The following is a 16,713-nucleotide window of genomic DNA, read 5'->3' on the forward strand; positions in this document are numbered from 1 at the left end:
AGTGCACAAATAGTAATCATAACAGCCAATGGAATGTTGGTCTTTATCTCAATAAGTGTGGAATATAAAGGGGAGGAAGTTATGCTTCAGCTGTAGAGCCTTGACCAGACCCCATCTGGAGTAATGCATTCAGTTATGGGCACCACACCACAGGAAGGATTTATTGGTCTTGGTGGGAGTGCAGTACAGATTCACCAGAATGAGAGAGGCTGGAAGGGTTAAATTATAAGGACAGGTTGCATAAACTTGGGTTGTCTTCGCTTGAATTTAGAAGGTTGGTTTGGGGGTGGGGGAGAAAGAGGAAAGGATCATCTAATTGAGGTGTTTAAAATGATAAAAAGGATTCGATAGAGTATATACAGAGAAGCTATTTCTTCTGGTGGGGCAATCCAGACCAAGGGGTCATAATATTAAAATTAGAGCTCAGCCATTTCTGACTGAAATTAGGAATCACTTTCAAATGAAGGTAGCAGAAATGTGGAATTCTCTCCCCAAAAGGCTGTAATGCTGGGTCAACTGAGATTTTAAGGCTGCGATCGACAGATTTTTTTTATTATTAGGTGTGGGGGTATCAAGAGATATGGATCAAAAGTGAGTAAATGGAGTTGAGGTACAGATCAGCCATGATCAATTGAATGGCCTAATCCTGTTGCTATATCCTGCCACTCCTACATAATTCCAATAAGCATCTTACCAATCAGGGTTAATAGTTGGATCGGCAAATCAGAATGAAAAATATTCAAGTTTCAGAATGAAAGGCATTCATGTTGTCAGGTTATTTGAGCACAAAACTGTTTTAAAAGTCCAAATTGTAACATATTCCCATGAAGGCTCTTGCAGCAACACTCTCCAGTTCTTGGACATTGACAAATCTTGGCATCTGCCCTGTAATCCTGCTGTCACCTCCAGCCTGAAACCTTTCTGTCTCTCATTATTATATCAAGACTCACAGCATAGTTTGTTACTCTAACCCAAAGGTGTAACATCACAGCAAATCATTAATGTTATGTTGTGCAAATAATTCAAAATGTTTTAAATGCTGCATCCCTCCAACAGATGCAATGTTTTTTCCTTTAAAAAGAGGTGCACCCCATGTCCGCTCGTATTTATCCATCTCTTACTGGTCATTCTGATTGCCTATTCTGGTGGCTGATCTCCCACAGACAGTGTGTGCATTCGCTGCATTCTTACAAGTTCAGTTTTGGGCGGGGTTAAGTGTAAATTGGCCTCGGTTTTGGGTGGGCCTGGGGAACAATTGGCCTCGGTTTTGATGAGGGCTTCAATGCAAATTGGCCTCGCCATTACTTGACCTCTGTTTTGGTGGAGACAGGAGTACTAATTTGCCTCTGCTTTGATGGGGGCCTGGGTACTAATTGGCTTACCCAGACCTACCCAATGGCCTATGCCCACGGTTTTGGGTGCCCATCCTTTGTCAAAGCAGGTTCCACGCCTAAATCCTTAAATTGTTTGTTTTCTCCACAGATGCAGTCTGACCTCCTGTTTTTTTTTTCAGGCATTTTCAGTTTCCTTACACAGATGCTAACTGACCCACTGTGAGTTTCCAGAATGTTCTATTTTTCAATTCAGATTTCAGCTGCTGCCTTACCTTGCTTTTTCTCTGGATTTATCTTTGCCTTTTCCCCCCACATTTTTGGTTATATTCCTTTCACCACACAGATCTGGCCTCCATATTACAAAAAGAGATAGAGGCACTGGAGAAAGTGCAAAAAAAGACAGGTTAGCCACGGAACACAGTACATCCCAGTATACTGTTTTCCGTGGCTAACCCGTCTGAACACCAACGACACCTTTGATTGGTGTGATCGTGTCCCAGCCTAATATAAGATATGCGATTTGAGAACCTTTCACTCACTCACCTGACGAAGGAGATAATCTCCGAAAGCTTGTGATTTTCAAATAAAACTGTTGGACTATAACCTGCTGTTGTAAGATTCCTTACATTTATTAAAACCAAGGAAGAGAACAATTACTCGAAACAAATTAAATTGCCTGTACAGCAAGGTGCACAGCATCCGAAACCAAATGGGGGAACTGGAGGCAATAATTAATAGTGAGGAGCCAGATGTAGTAGGGATAACTAAACCATGGCTACATAAAAGAACAGGACTGGCAGTTAAATATTGCAGGATAAAATGTATTTAGAAAGGATAGGGAAGGAAGGAGGGAGGCGTGGGGTAACTGTACTAATTAGAGACATCATAATGACAATAAAAAAGCGAATTATTAACATTAAGATACAGGCAGAATCCAGTTGAGACAAAAGGATAAGAAGGGATCGATCATGGCAATAGATATATTCTATAGACCATCTAACAGTGGAAAGGAAGCGGAGGATGAAGTATGTAGACATATCTATGAAATGAGAAAAACATCAAATAATAATCATGAGAGATTTCAACTACCCCCAAATAAACTGACAGGAAGAGGTCAGGAAAGGAGGCAAGGGAATGGAGTTTAGGAGAGTGTGCATAACTCCTATATTACCCAGTATGTGAGAAGCCCCACATTCTGGAGGGGGAGGGTGAACAGCCAGTTGTCATGGTGCATATTGGTACCAACTATATCGGTAAAAAACGGGATGAGGTCCAACAAGCTGAATTTAGGGAGTTCGGAGTTAAACTAAAAAGTAGGACCTCAAAAGGTAGTAATCTCAGGATTGCTACCAGTGCCACGGGCTAGTCAGAGTAGGAATGACAGGAAAGCTAGGATGAATACGTGGCTTGAGAGATGGTGCAAGAGGGAGGGATTCAAATTCCTGGGCCATTGGAAACAGTTCTGGGGGAGGTGGGACCAGTACAAATTGGACGGTCTGCATCTGGGCAGGACTGGAACCAATGCCCTCGGGGGAAGTGTTTGCTAGTGCTGTTGGGGAGGGTTTAAACTAATGTGTGGCAGGGGGATGGGAACCGATGCAGGAAGTCAGTGGGAAGTAAACTGGTGTCAGAAACAAAAGGCAGTAAGGGAGAGTGTACAAAACATGACCGGACAGATGGTCTGAGAAAGCAGGGCAAAGACCAAGGGAAGTCTAGATTAAACTGCATTTATTTCAATGCAAGAAGTCTGATGGGCAAGGCAGATGAACTCAGGGCATGGATGGGCACATGGGACTGGGATGTTATAGCTATTACTGAAACACAGCTAAGGGAGGGGCAGGACTGGCAGCTCAATGTTCCAGGGTACAGATGCTATAGGAAAGATAGAGCAGGAGGTAAGAGAGGAGGGGGAGTTGCGTTCTTGATTAGGGAGAACATCACGGCAGTAGTGAGGGGATATATCCGAGGGTTCGCCCACGGAGTCTATATGGGTAGAACTGAAAAATAAGAAGGGAGAGATCACTGATAGGATTGTACTACAGACCCCCAAATAGTCAACAGGAAATTGAGGAGCAAATATGTAAGGAGATTACAGACAGCTGCAAGAAAAATAGGGTGGTAATAGTAGGGGACTTTAACTTTCCCAACATTGACTGGGACAGCCATAGCATTAGGGGCTTGGATGGAGAGAAATTTGTTGAGTGTATTCAGGAGGAATTTCTCATTCAGTATGTGGATGGCCCGACTAGAGAGGGGGCAAAACTTGACCTCCTCTTGGGAAATAAGGAAGGGCAGGTGACAGAAGTGTTAGTGAGGGATCACTTTGGGACCAGTGATCATAATTCCATTAGTTTTAAGATAGCTATGGAGAAGGATAGGTCTGGCCCAAAAGTTAAAATTCTAAATTGGGGAAAGGCCAATTTTGATGGTATTAGACAGGAACTTTCAGAAGTTGATTGGGAGAGTCTGTTGGCAGGCAAAGGGGCGTCTGGTAAGTGGGAGGCTTTCAAAAGTGTGTTAACCAGGGTTCAGGGTAAGCACATTCCTTATAAAGTGAAGGGCAAGGCTGGTAGAAGTAGGGAACCTTGGATGACTCGGGAGATTGTGGCCCTAGTCAAAAAGAAGAAGGAGGCTTATGACATGCATAGGCAGCTGGGATCAAGTGGATCCCTTGAAGAGTATAGAGATTGCCGGAGTAGAGTTAAGAGAGAAATCAGGAGGGCAAAAAGGGGACATGAGATTGCTTTGGCAGATAAGGCAAAGGAGAATCCAAAGAGCTTCTACAAATACATGAAGGGCAAAAGAGTAACGAGGGAGAGAGTAGGGCCTCTTAAGGATCAACAAGGTCATCTATGTGCGGAACCACAAGAGATGGGTGAGATCCTAAATGAATATTTCACATCGCTATTTACGGTTGAGAAAGGCATGGATGTTAGGGAACTTGGGGAAATAAATAGTGATGTCTTGAGGAGTGTACATATTACAGAGAGGGAGGTGCTGGAAGTCTTAATGCGCATCAAGGTAGATAAATCTCCGGGACCTGATGAAATGTATCCCAGGACGTTATGGGAGGTTAGGGAGGAAATTGCAGGTCCCCTAGCAGAGATATTTGAATCATCGACAACTACAGGCGAGGTGCCTGAAGATTGGAGGGTAGCAAATGTTGTGCCTTTGTTTAAGAAGGGCGGCAGGGAAAAGCCTGGGAACTACAGACCGGTGAGCCTGACATCTGTAGTGGGTAAGTTGTTAGAGGGTATTCTGAGAGACAGGATCTCCAGGCATTTGGAGAGGCAGGGACTGATTCGGAACAGTCAGCATGGTTTTGAGAGAGGAAAATCATGTCTCACGAATTTGATTTGAGTTTTTTGAAGGGGTAACCAAGAAGATAGATGAGGGCTGTGCAGTAGACATGGTCCACATGGGCTTTAGCAAAGCCTTTGACAAGGTACCGCATGGTAGGTTGTTACATAAGGTTAAATCTCACGGGATCCAAGGTGAGGTAGCCAATTGGATACAAAATTGGATTGACGACAGAAGACAGAGGGTGGTTGTAGAGGGTTGTTTTTCAAACTGGAGGCCTGTGACCAGCGGTGTGCCTCAGGGATCGGTGCTGGGTCCGCTGTTATTTGTTATTTATATTAATGATTTGGATGAGAATTTAGGAGGAATGGTTAGTAAGTTTGCAGATGACACCAAGATTGGTGGCATTGTGGACAGTGAAGAAGGTTATCTCGGATTGCAACGGGATCTTGATAAATTGGGCCAGTGGGCCGATGAATGTCAGATGGAGTTTAATTTAGATAAATGTGAGGTGATGCATTTTGGTAGATCGAATCGGGCCAGGACCTACTCCGTTAATGGTAGGGCGTTGGGGAGAGTTATAGAACAAAGAGATTTGGGAGTACAGGTTCATAGCTCCTTGAAAGTGGAGTCACAGGTGGATAGGGTGGTGAAGAAGGCATTCAGCATGCTTGGTTTCATTGGTCAGAACATTGAATACAGGAGTTGGGATGTCTTGTTGAAGTTGTACAAGACATTAGTAAGGCCACACTTGGAATACTGTGTACAGTTCTGGTCACCCTATTATAGAAAAGGATATTATTAAACTAGAAAGAGTGCAGAAAAGATTTACTGGGATGCTACCAGGACTTGATGGTTTGACTTATAGGGAGAGGTTAGATACACTGAGACTTTTTTCCCTGGAGAGTAGGAGGTTTAGGGGTGATCTTATAGAAGTCTATAAAATAATGAGGGGCATAGATAAGGTAGATAGTCAAAATCTTTTCCCAAAGGTAGGGGAGTCTATAACGAAGGGGCATAGATTTAAGGTGAGAGGGGAGAGATACAAAAGGGTCCAGAGGGGCAATTTTTTCACTCAAAGGGTGGTGAGTGTCTGGAACGAGCTGCCAGAGGCAGTAGTAGAGGCAGGTACAATTTTGTCTTTTAAAAAGCATTTGGACAGTTACATGGGTAAGATGGGTATAGAGGGATATGGGCCAAGTGCAGGCAATTGGGACTAGCTTAGTGGTATAAACTGGGCGACATGGACATGTTGGGCCGAAGGGCCTGTTTCCATGTTGTAAACTTCTATGATTCTAAGATTTTAAGAGAGAAATCACTGCTGGATCCAGTAATGGGAAATGAACCAGAACAGATAAAAGAATTAAGCGTAGGGGGACATCTAAGTAGTAGTGATTACAACATGATAAGGTTTGAAATAATGATAGTCTTGCGTATGTCTTTCTCAAAGACCAAATTAGAGATTGGAAAAAAGCTAATCTTGAGGGCGATGAGAATGAGAAATATGAAAAGGTAAACTGGAAAAAAGTCTTGACAGATAAAGAAACAGAACAGCAGCAGGTAATATTTAAAATGGTGATCATGAAAGTTCAGGAGAAATACATTCCTCTAAAAAGCAAGAACTAGCTAATAATGAAACACTATGGATGAATAAAAAGAGATAAGGGTAAAATTGAAACTAAAGGAAAAGGCATATTCTAAGTACATCGACAATAAAAGGAGAGGATGATGAAAGGGAATATGAAGGTGTTAGGAAAGAAGTCTATAAAACAATTAGGAAAGCAAAGAGGAACTAAGATTAAATTATCATGGAATATAAAAAGCAACAGTAAAGTATTCGACAGGCACACAAAAGAAAAATCAGAATCGGGATAGGGCCACTAACGGATGCACAAGATAAACTCACAGGTAATGACAGCGAAATGGCAAAAATATTGAACAGTTACTTTGCCTCCGTACTTACCAGGAAGACTCACAAGGCGAGCAGGATATAAGAGGAAGAAATCGAAAAAGATATTAAAATATTTAAGATAGAAAGGGAGGAGATAATTGATAAACTAATCAAACTTAGGGAGAATAAGACCCCTGGACCGGATGGATTGCATCCATGAATATTAAAAGAAGTTCGGGAGCAGATAGCAGAGGCACTATTACATATATATAAAAATTCACTGGAAAACGGAATAGTGCCAGAGGACTGGCAGACAGCTAATATCATTTCCATATTTAAAAAAAGGGGAGATAGGACAAGTCCAGAGAACTATAGACCAGTTAGCTTAACGTCGGTGGTAGGAAAGATAATGGAATCTTTACTCAAAGATGTAATAGAAAGACATTTAGAGAACAAAAGTATAATAAAGAATAATCAGCAAGGATTTCAGAAGGGAAAGTCATGCTTGACCAACCTTACTGAATTCTTTGAAGTAGTAACAGAAAGAGTAGAAAAAGGGTAATGCAGTAGATATAATATATTTGGATTTTCAGAAGGCCTTCAATAAGGTACCGTATAGTAGGCTCGTGGCTAAGGTCAGAGAATGTGGAGTCAGGGGACAGGTAGCAGAATGGGTAGCAAATTGGCTACAAATCAGAAAAGAGAGAAAGAGTTGAGGTTGAGGGGAGCTACTCAGACTAGCAAAAGGTGGGAAGTGGTGTTCTGCAGGGATCGGTGCTGGGAACACTGTTGTTCATATTTACATTAACAATTTGGATTTGGGAATTAGAAGCACAATTTCAAAATTTGCAGCCAACCCCAAAATTGGGGGTGGAGGGGGGGGGGGGGGGGAGGGGGTATAGTTAATACAAAAAGGAAGAATGAGTCAACGTGCAAGAGGACGTTAATAAACTTGCAGAATGGCCATGTAATTGGAAAATAAATGGCAATATAGATAAGTGTGAGGTGATGCATTTTGGTAGGAAGAATAAGGAGGCCACATACTGCTTGGATTATAAGAGCCTAAATGAGGTAGAGGAGCAAAGCGATCTAGGGGTACAGATACACAAAACCTACACTGCTACTTTTAGTGATAATAAGGCCACAAAAAAAAAGGTAAATCAAGCCGTGGGGTTCATTTCTAGAGGGATAGAATTGAAAAGCAAAGATGTAAAACTTGTACAGAACCTTGATTCGACCACATTTGGAGTATTGTGCATAGTTCTGGTCTCCATATTATAGAAAGGCTATAGGAGGCATTGGAGAGGATGCAAAAAAGATTCACAAGGATGGTACCAAAACAGAGAGGATATCTATATCAGGAAAGGCTGAACAGGCTAGGGCTCTTTTCTCTAGGAAAAAAAAAGAGAAGGCTGAGGGGTGACCTAAGAGGTCTTTAAGTTAATGGTAGGGATTGATAAGGTAGATGGAGAAAATGTTTCCACTTTGGGGGATTCCAAAACTAGGTCATAAATATGAACTAGTTGCTGAGAGGAAATTCAAGAGAAATTTCTTTATCCAAAGAGTGGTAAGAATGTAGAAGGCACTACCCCAGCAGCGTGGATACAAAATTGGCTCGGGGACAGAAAGTAGAGAGGGATGTTGAATGGTTGTTTTTTGGAAGTATATAGTGGTGTTCCCCAGGGGTCAGTATTAGGACCACTGCTCTTTTTGATATACATTAATGACCTAGACTTGGGTATAGAGGGTATCATTTCAAAGTTTGCAGATGATAAAACTCAGAAATGTGGTAAACAATATGGAGGATAGTAACAGACTTCAGGAGGACTTAGACAGACTGGTGAGATGGGTAGACACATAGCAGATGAAATTTAAAACAGAAAAATGTGAAGTGATACATTTTGGTAGAAAGAATGAGGAGAGGCAATATAAATTAAATAGCACAATATTAAAAGCGGGTGCAGGAACAAAGAGACCTGGGGGTGCACATACACAAATCTTTGAAGGTGGCAGGACAAGTTGAGAAGGCTGTTAAAATAGCAAATGGGATCCTGGGCTTTATTAATAAAGGCATGGAGTACAAAAGCAAGGAAGTTATGCTAAAGGTTTATAAAACACTGGTTAGGCCTCAGCTGGAGTACTGTGTTCAGTTCTGGGCTTCACACTTTAGGAAGGTTGACAAGGCCTTAGAGAAGGTCAGAAGAGATTTACTAGAATGGTGCCAGGGATGAGGGACGACAGTTATGTGGAGAGATTGAAGAAGCTGGGGTTGTTCTCTTTATAACAAAGAAGGTTAAGGGGAGATTGGATAGAGGTGTTCAAAATCATGAACGGTTTTGACAGAGTAAATAAGGAGAAACTGTTTTCAGAGGTAGAAGGATCAGTAACCAGAGGACACAGATTTAAGGTGATATAAGGAAACTTTTTTTTTTAAATGCAGCGAGTTGTGGAATGCACTGCTTGAAAGGGTGGTTGAAGCAGATTTAATAGTAACTTTCAAAAAGGAATTAGATAAATATTGGAAGGGAAAAAATCTACAGGGCTATGGGGAGGAGCAGAGGAATGGGACTAATTCAATAGCTCTTTTAAAGAGCTGGAACAGACCTCCTCCTGTGCTGTACAGCATCAGGCCATTAGGCCCAATAGGTCTATGCTGATGTTAATGCTCCACACGAGCCTACTCCCAGCCATCAGTATATTCTTCTATTCCTCTCCCTCATGTACTTATCTAGCTTCCACTTAAATGCATCTATGTTATTTGCCTCAATTACTCCATGTGGTAGCATTCTAACTATGTATCATAGTAGGTACAGCACAGGAGGCCATTTGGCCCATCATGCCTGTGCCAGCACTTTGAAAGAGTCCCATTCCCCTACTCTTTCCCTCACCCCCTAAATTTTTTCCCTTCAAGTATTTATCCAATTCCCTTTTGAAAGTTACTATTAAATCTACTTCCACCATCCTTTCAGGCAGTGCATTCCAGATCATTACAACATGCTGCATAAAAAAAATGTTTCCTCATGTCACCTCTGGCGCTTTTACCGATCAACTTAAATCTGTGTCCTCTAGTTACCGACCCCTCTGCCACCAGAAACAGTTTCTTCTTATTTACTCTGTCTCAACCCTTCATGATTTTGAACACCTCTATCAAATCTCCCCTTAACTCTTCCTCAGTTCTAAGGAGAACAATCCCAGCTTCTCCAATCTCTCGATATAACTGAAGTCCCTCGTGCCTGATACCGTTCTAGTAAATCTCTTCTGCACCTTCTCTAAGGCCTTGACATCCTTCCTAAAGTGTGGTGCCCAGAATTGAATAGAATACTTCAAATGAGGCCTAACCAGTGTTTTATAAAAGGTTTAGCTTAATTTCCTTGCTTTTGTACTCTTTGGCTCCATTAATAAAGCTCAGGATGCCATATGCTTTTTAAAAAACCTTCTCAACTTGTCCTGCCACCTTCAAAGATTTGTGTGTGTGCACCCCCAGGTGTCTCTGTTTCTATATCCCATTTAAAATTGTACTATTCAGTTTATATTGCCTCTTCTCATTCTATCAAAATGCATCACTTCACACTTCTCTGCATTAAATTTCATCTGCCACATGTCTGCCCCTCTCACCAGTCAGTCTATGTCCTCCTGAAGTTTGTTACTATCCTCCACATTGTTTACTACATTTCTGAATTTCTTGTTACCTGCAAACTTTGAAATTATACCCTCTATACCCAAGTTCAGGTCACTAATATATGAAAAAGAGCAATAGTCCAAACACTGACCCCTGGGGAACACCTCTGTATACTTCCTTCCAGTCTGAAAAACATTCACCACTACTGTCTGCTTTCTGTCCCTTAGCCAACTTTATATCCACACTGCTTTAGTATTACTAACAAGTCTATTATATGGTATTTTATCAAATGCCTTTTGAAAGTCCATGTACACATCAACTTCACTACCCTCATCCACGCTCCATTAGCCTATCAAGCTCCTTCATAATTTTAAAGGTCTCTATCAAGTCACCCCTCAATCTTCTCTTTTCTAATTGTAAACAATTTTACAACACCAAGTTATAGTCCAGCAATTTTATTTTAAATTCACAAGCTTTCGGAGGCTTCCCCCTTCGTCAGGTGAAGGAGCTTCTCTTTTCTAAAGAAAAGAACTCCAGCCTGTTCAGTCTTTGTTGTAACCTCTCAGTTCTGGTATCATCCTTGTAAATCTCTTCATAACCTCTATATCCTCTTTGTAATATGGAGACCAGAACTGTGCACAGTACCCGAGTGTGGTCCAAACAAGGCTCTATACAAATTCAATATAACTATGATCTATTTTTCTTTTGCGATTTCAGTCCCTGCAGTACCTTGTTTTTTCAACTAATAACTGATTTATCTTCACTTTTTCCTCCCAATTTTTGGATCTACTCTCTACATTGGCTTCTCAATTAACGAAAAAAAATGTACCTGTTACTACGGATTGCTCATCCACACCACAGCCCGGCGAAAACCTGACGCCGTCCTTTTTCCCGCCGCGGTTTGTTTTCCACCACTGCGCTCCGCCTATTGCACATCAAAATGTTTCTGGACCAACCAGAGGCCCAGAGGCGGACTTCGGCTCAGGGATAGGGGGGAAGAATTTATACATAGGGACCAATAGAAAGGCCGCCGATCCGGTCAGCTGTTGCAGGGCGGGTTGGTCCGGGAGCTGGCGACCAATGAGAGAGAGGCGCGCTGTTTTTTTCGCGTTGCGGTTAGTGAGGAAGAAGGCACGCGCGTCTGTTGGGCGGTTGGGGCTGCGCGCACGCGGGGGGGGGGGGGGTTGGGTTACGTGCGTGCGCGCGCGCGCGCGCTGGGCGGTTGGGCTGCGCGGGCTCGGCGGTTGAGCTGCGCGCGTGTGCGCGGCGGTTGGGCTGCGCGCGCACTGGGCGGTGTGGCGTGCAGGGTTGGTTGGTTGGTCGGTCGGGGACGGAGGAAGGGCTGTTGGTGGCGCGTGCTGGCGCTATGGAAGTGCTGAGGCTGAGGAGAGTGTGAGAGACGAGGAGACGGAGAAAAGCGAGCAGAGGTGGGTGGGGGTGGGTTATAAGCCATGGCCGGCATGGAAACACCCAGCCTCCCTCGCGATGTGAAGATGAAATTAGCCGAGCTCGAACTCGAGCTTTCCGAAGGTAAGAGTTTGTTGCTCCCCGGGGTGGTGGTGGGGGGGGGTCGTTTAAAACACAGTGAAAATCGGAGGACGCCGAGCCCGGCGCCGGCCGACACCCGGCATCGTAAGCGGATCGGGGCAATGCAGTCTGGATTCAACCGGGTGTCTGATCCGGAAAGAAAGGGGCGCAGTCTCGTTTTCCTGCTCATTCCCGTGGAAAATATTTAATTTTGATGCAAGTGGGCCGTGTTGGCGAAAGGGGACGAGCAGCATTCAGGCTGACAAGTTGCAATATGCAGATACGGTAGGGGAAGCAGTTTACGTGCAAAATAGCCTGCCGAAGGGGTTTGGAGTTACCCAGGATGATAGGCTGGTTCGTGAGCTTCAGCTATTTGGCTTCAGATGGGTTTGAGTTACTGGAGGTGGCTGCTTGTTTCATTGGGGAAATACACTCGAGCAATAAGTGGAATCTTTAATTTAGAGTCCCAATTATTTGGAGTCAGTATTAAAGGCTGTCATGGTATGCCAATAATTATATTGCTATTGTAGGTGACACCAATTTAAGTTTTTCTTTATGGATTTTTGGTCTGGAGATACTAAAAGGCTGAGTTAGTTCAGCCCCTTTTAAGTCTGTGTTTGCTGATTTTTTTTTTGGTACTGGTTGCTGTATGTTAACAGTATTACACCCCTAAAACCGAACTGATATTTTAAAAAATCAGCATATTGAGATCTAACAAGTTTTCATTATAATTTTTAAAAATTGTGTGTTAGTGCTAATGGCATACTACATAAGATCAAATCCTATGTCAAGTATTTTTTCTGTGCACAGACATGCAAACTGCAGTATTTGGTTTAAGATTAAAATCCCTGTTAAAGATCCATGGTTGAGCATTGCATACGTAGCAAACCATATTTCCCTGCATGCGCACATCTGTTGATCTGCAAATAAGGTCTTTAATAGCTGATGTTCTGAAAGATATTCTATGAATCAAGCTCAACAGATTACATTCATGCCTTGTGTGTTTATGTATCATAGTAGGTACAGCACCGGAGGAGACCATTCGGCCTATCGTGCCTGTGCCAGCTCTTTGAAAGAGCTATCCATTTAGTCCCATAGCCCTGTAATTTTTTTTCCCTTTGAGTATTTATCAAATTCCCTTTTGAAAGTTACTATTCAATCTGCTTCCACCATCCTTTCAGGCATTGCATTCCAGATCATTACAAGTCACTGCATAAAAAATGTTTCCTCAAGTCATCTCTAGCTCTTTTGCCGATCACCTTAAATTTGTGTTCTTTGGTTACTGACCCTTCTGCCTTTCCTTATTTCATCTATTAGTATTGTTAATGATTTTGAACACCTCTATCAAATCTTCTCTGTGCGAAGGAGAACAACCCTAGCTTCTCCAATCTCAGAATAGGATCATAGAAATTTACGCTGCACAAGGAGACCATTCAGCCCATCGTGTCTGTGCCGGCCGAAAAAGTGCCACCCAGCCTTATCCCACTTTCCAGCTCTTGGCCCTTGTTGGCTGTGGCACTTCAAGTGCATATCCAAGCACCTTTTAAATGCGATGAGGGTTTCTGCCTCCACCACCCTTTCAGGCAGAGTTCGAGACACCTACCACCGTCTGGGTGAAAATATTTTTCCTCAACTCCCCTCTAATCCATCTACCAATTACTTTAAATCTATGCCCCCTGGTTATTGACCCCTCCTGCTAAGGGAAGTAGGTCCTTCCTATCCACTCTTTCTGGGCCCCTCATAATTCTATACACCTCAATTAAATCTCCCCTCAGCTTCCTCTGTTCCAGAGAAGAAAAACCCAGCTTATCCGATCTTTCCTCATAGCTAACATTCTCCACTCCTGGCAACATCCTCATAAATATCCTCTGTACCCTCTCTAGTGTAATCACATCTTTCCTGTAATGTGATGGCCAGAATCGTACGCAGTACTCAAGCTGTGGCCCAACCAATGTTGTGTACAGTTCTAGCATTACCTCCCTGCTCTTATATTCTGTGCCTCGACTAATAAAGGAAAGTATCCTGTATGCCTTCTTAACCACCTTATCTGCCTGTCCTGCTACCTTCAGGGATCTGTGGACATGCACTCCAAGGTCCCTCACTTCCTCTACACCTCTGGGTATCCTCCCATTTATTGTGTATTCCCTTGCCTTGTTTGCCCTTCCCAAATGCATTTCCTCACACTTCTCTGGATTGAATTCCATTTGCCACTTTTCTGCCCACCTGACCAGTCCATTGATATCTTCCTGCAGTCTATGGCTTTCCTCCTCACTATCAACCACAGGGCCAATTTTTGTATCATCTGCAGACTTCTTAATCATGCCCCCTACATTTAAGTCTTAAATCATTGATATATATATATACCACAAAAAGCAAGGGACCTAGTACTGAGCCCTGTGGAAGTCCGCTGGAAACAGCTTTCCAGTCACAAAATCACATGTTGGCCATTACCCTTTGCTTTCTGCCACTTTCCCCATGGGCTTTTACTTTTCTGACCAGTCTGCCATGTGCGACCTTGTCAAAAGCCTTGCTAAAATCCGTGTAGACGACATCAAATGCGCTGCCCTCATCGATGTCCTCAAAAAATTCAATCAAGTTAGTCAGACATGACCGTCCCTTAACAAATCTATGCTGACTGTCCTTGATTAATCAAACTTGTTAGATCACAATATGCTGATTTTTTTAAAATATCATTTCGGTTTTAGGGTTGTAATACTGTTAATATACAGCAACCTGTACAAAAAAATCAGCAAACACAGACTTAAAAGGGGCCTTGATTAATCTGTGCCTTTCTAAATGACGACTAATACTGTTCCTCAGAATTGTTTCCCAATAATTGGCCCATCACCAAGGTTCGGCTGACTGGCCTGTGATTATTCGGTCTATTCCTTTTCTCCCTTTTTAAACAACGGCAAAACATTAGCAGTCCTCCAGCACCTCTCCATGTAACTGAAGTGTCTCATCCCTGGTACCATTCTAGTAAATGACTTCTGCACCCTTGACATCCTGCAGGCCTCGATATCCTTCCTAAAGTGTAGTGCCCAGAATTGAACACAATACTCCAGCTGAGGCCTAACCAGTGTGTTATAAAGGTTTATGATGTGGAGATGCCAGTGATGGACTGGGGTAGACAAATGTAAGGAATCTTACAACACCAGGTTATAGTCCAACAGTTTTATTTGAAAATCACAAGCTTTCGGAGCTTACCTCCTTCGGAACTTTCTGCATTTATCATTTCAGATGTGAAGCAGCCCAGAACTATTAACAATTTCCAAGAGCTTTTGTTTAAATTAAGAAACCTAGGTAATAGTCACCACATAGATACATTTGTATGTTTATCAAATAGGATTTTTTAAATTGAATTTCTTTACCAAAGATGGCAGCAGAGAGACCTGTGCCAACTTAATCATTATAAAAGTAACATAATAAATGAAACTATATCCAGGTAATGATGAGGATTCAGAGATGGACGAGTAAGAGAGGTGAAATTAATTGAGAATTATCAGCCAACAGTTTTAAAAACCTGTAGATTGTTGGAGGAAAGAAAAACTTGAGGGAGGTAATGGGTTCCAAGTTATGACTTCCTAGGAAAAAAATTATTAGAGTAAGAAGTGTCCTGAGGAGTCTTAATCTCTGGTTGTTCAAGATATGCAAAATGCTGTGACTAAAGTGACAAAGTGCATTGGTATACGATGCAACTTGGAAAACAAGCCATTTTCAGAAGTGATTGTCATCTCGCACAATCAATTTTTAAGTCGGAGTAAGTACAGTGAAAAGATGCTGTAATTCCAGTATATGTTTGGAGGGGAAGGGAGAAAGAGGGGCGAATGGGTTCAGTTGATATGGTGAGGGTCATTGGTAGGCCTTCTGATGGGCCTGAACCTGATAATTAACCTCCCCCAACCCCCACCCCACCACAAGCTTCAAGAACTATAGGGAACTTCTTAGCTCCTCCAGACACCTCCTGACTGTTGGACTCCTCCAACAGTCCACAGACTATTAAAGGTCAGTCTTAGTATCACCTAATCATTGCTTCTTTAATAATGTATCCTTTTTATAAATATATAAAGGAGTGTCGGGTGGGATTAGGTTGTAGAGGTAAGAATGGGTAGGGCCATGGAGGGAATGTAAACACAGTAATGAGATTTTTAAATTTGAGCCATGGATTGGGGTGTCCCAGTTTATAGAGGATGGGAACCTGGTCGGGGAATGATTGAGTCTGGACGTCATGGATGAGGATTGAAAGCATATGGGGATGAAGACAGGTGATCTGTATTATGGAGGTAGAAGCTGGCAGTCTTTGTGATGGAAAGGGTATGGAGTCAAAATGTCTGCTTGGGGTTTAACAGGATGCTGAGGTTATGAGCAAATCTGATATGGACTTTGTTGGGGGAGGGTCCAATGTCTTCATTCTTCCCAATGTTTAGCTGGAGGCAGTTATGGCTCATGCAAGACTGAATGTCAGAATAACAGTCTGACAGTACAGTGTCAGTGGAGCGGTTGAGAGATGTGGTAGAGAATAGAACCATGTGTCATTGGCATCGTGGAAGCTGATTGCATATGTGTGGATGATATTAGGAAGGACAGAACGTAGATGAGGAAGGGACCAAGGATGGATCCTTGGGAGGGCTGTGGAGGTGACGGCACAGGGGTTGGAAGAGAAGCCATTGCTAGAGATGCTCTGGCTACAATTTGGTAGGTAAGAGTAGAACCAAGCAAGGGCAGTCCCATGGAGCTGAACTGTGGAGTAGAGACTTTGGAGAAGAATTGTGAGATTGGTCATATTGAAGGCTGCAGCAAGGATGAGATAGAATAACGCACCATGGTCACAATAATGGAGAACGTTTGTGACTTTGGTTCGAGCTGTTTCACTCCTGTAAGAGGGGGTAGAAATCTGTTTGGAGAAATTCAAACAGGGATTTGCGGCAGAGATGGGTACAAATCTGGGAGGCACTAATGTGTTCAAGGACCTTGACAAGGAAGTCAGAGATGAGTTGGTTGAAGGTGGGTTTTCTGAGGAGGGGGGATGATAGTGAGTTTGA

At 42.8% G+C, this 16,713-nt stretch overlaps 1 protein-coding gene across 1 annotated transcript in view; it reads left to right on the plus strand.

Annotated features, from left to right (window-relative positions):
• The first annotated feature begins 11,446 nt into the window (after nt 1-11,446).
• The window catches only part of LOC137323922 (disco-interacting protein 2 homolog A-like), a 215,398-nt gene continuing 210,131 nt past the window's right edge, over nt 11,447-16,713 (plus strand). Inside the window, exon 1 of the mRNA XM_067988011.1 lies at nt 11,447-11,674. Coding sequence (XP_067844112.1) covers nt 11,596-11,674 — 79 coding nt within the window. The 5' untranslated portion in view covers nt 11,447-11,595. The remainder of the gene's footprint in view (nt 11,675-16,713) is intronic.

This window comes from Heptranchias perlo, chromosome 7 (genome assembly GCF_035084215.1).
Source record: "Heptranchias perlo isolate sHepPer1 chromosome 7, sHepPer1.hap1, whole genome shotgun sequence".
Taxonomy (NCBI): domain Eukaryota; kingdom Metazoa; phylum Chordata; class Chondrichthyes; order Hexanchiformes; family Hexanchidae; genus Heptranchias; species Heptranchias perlo.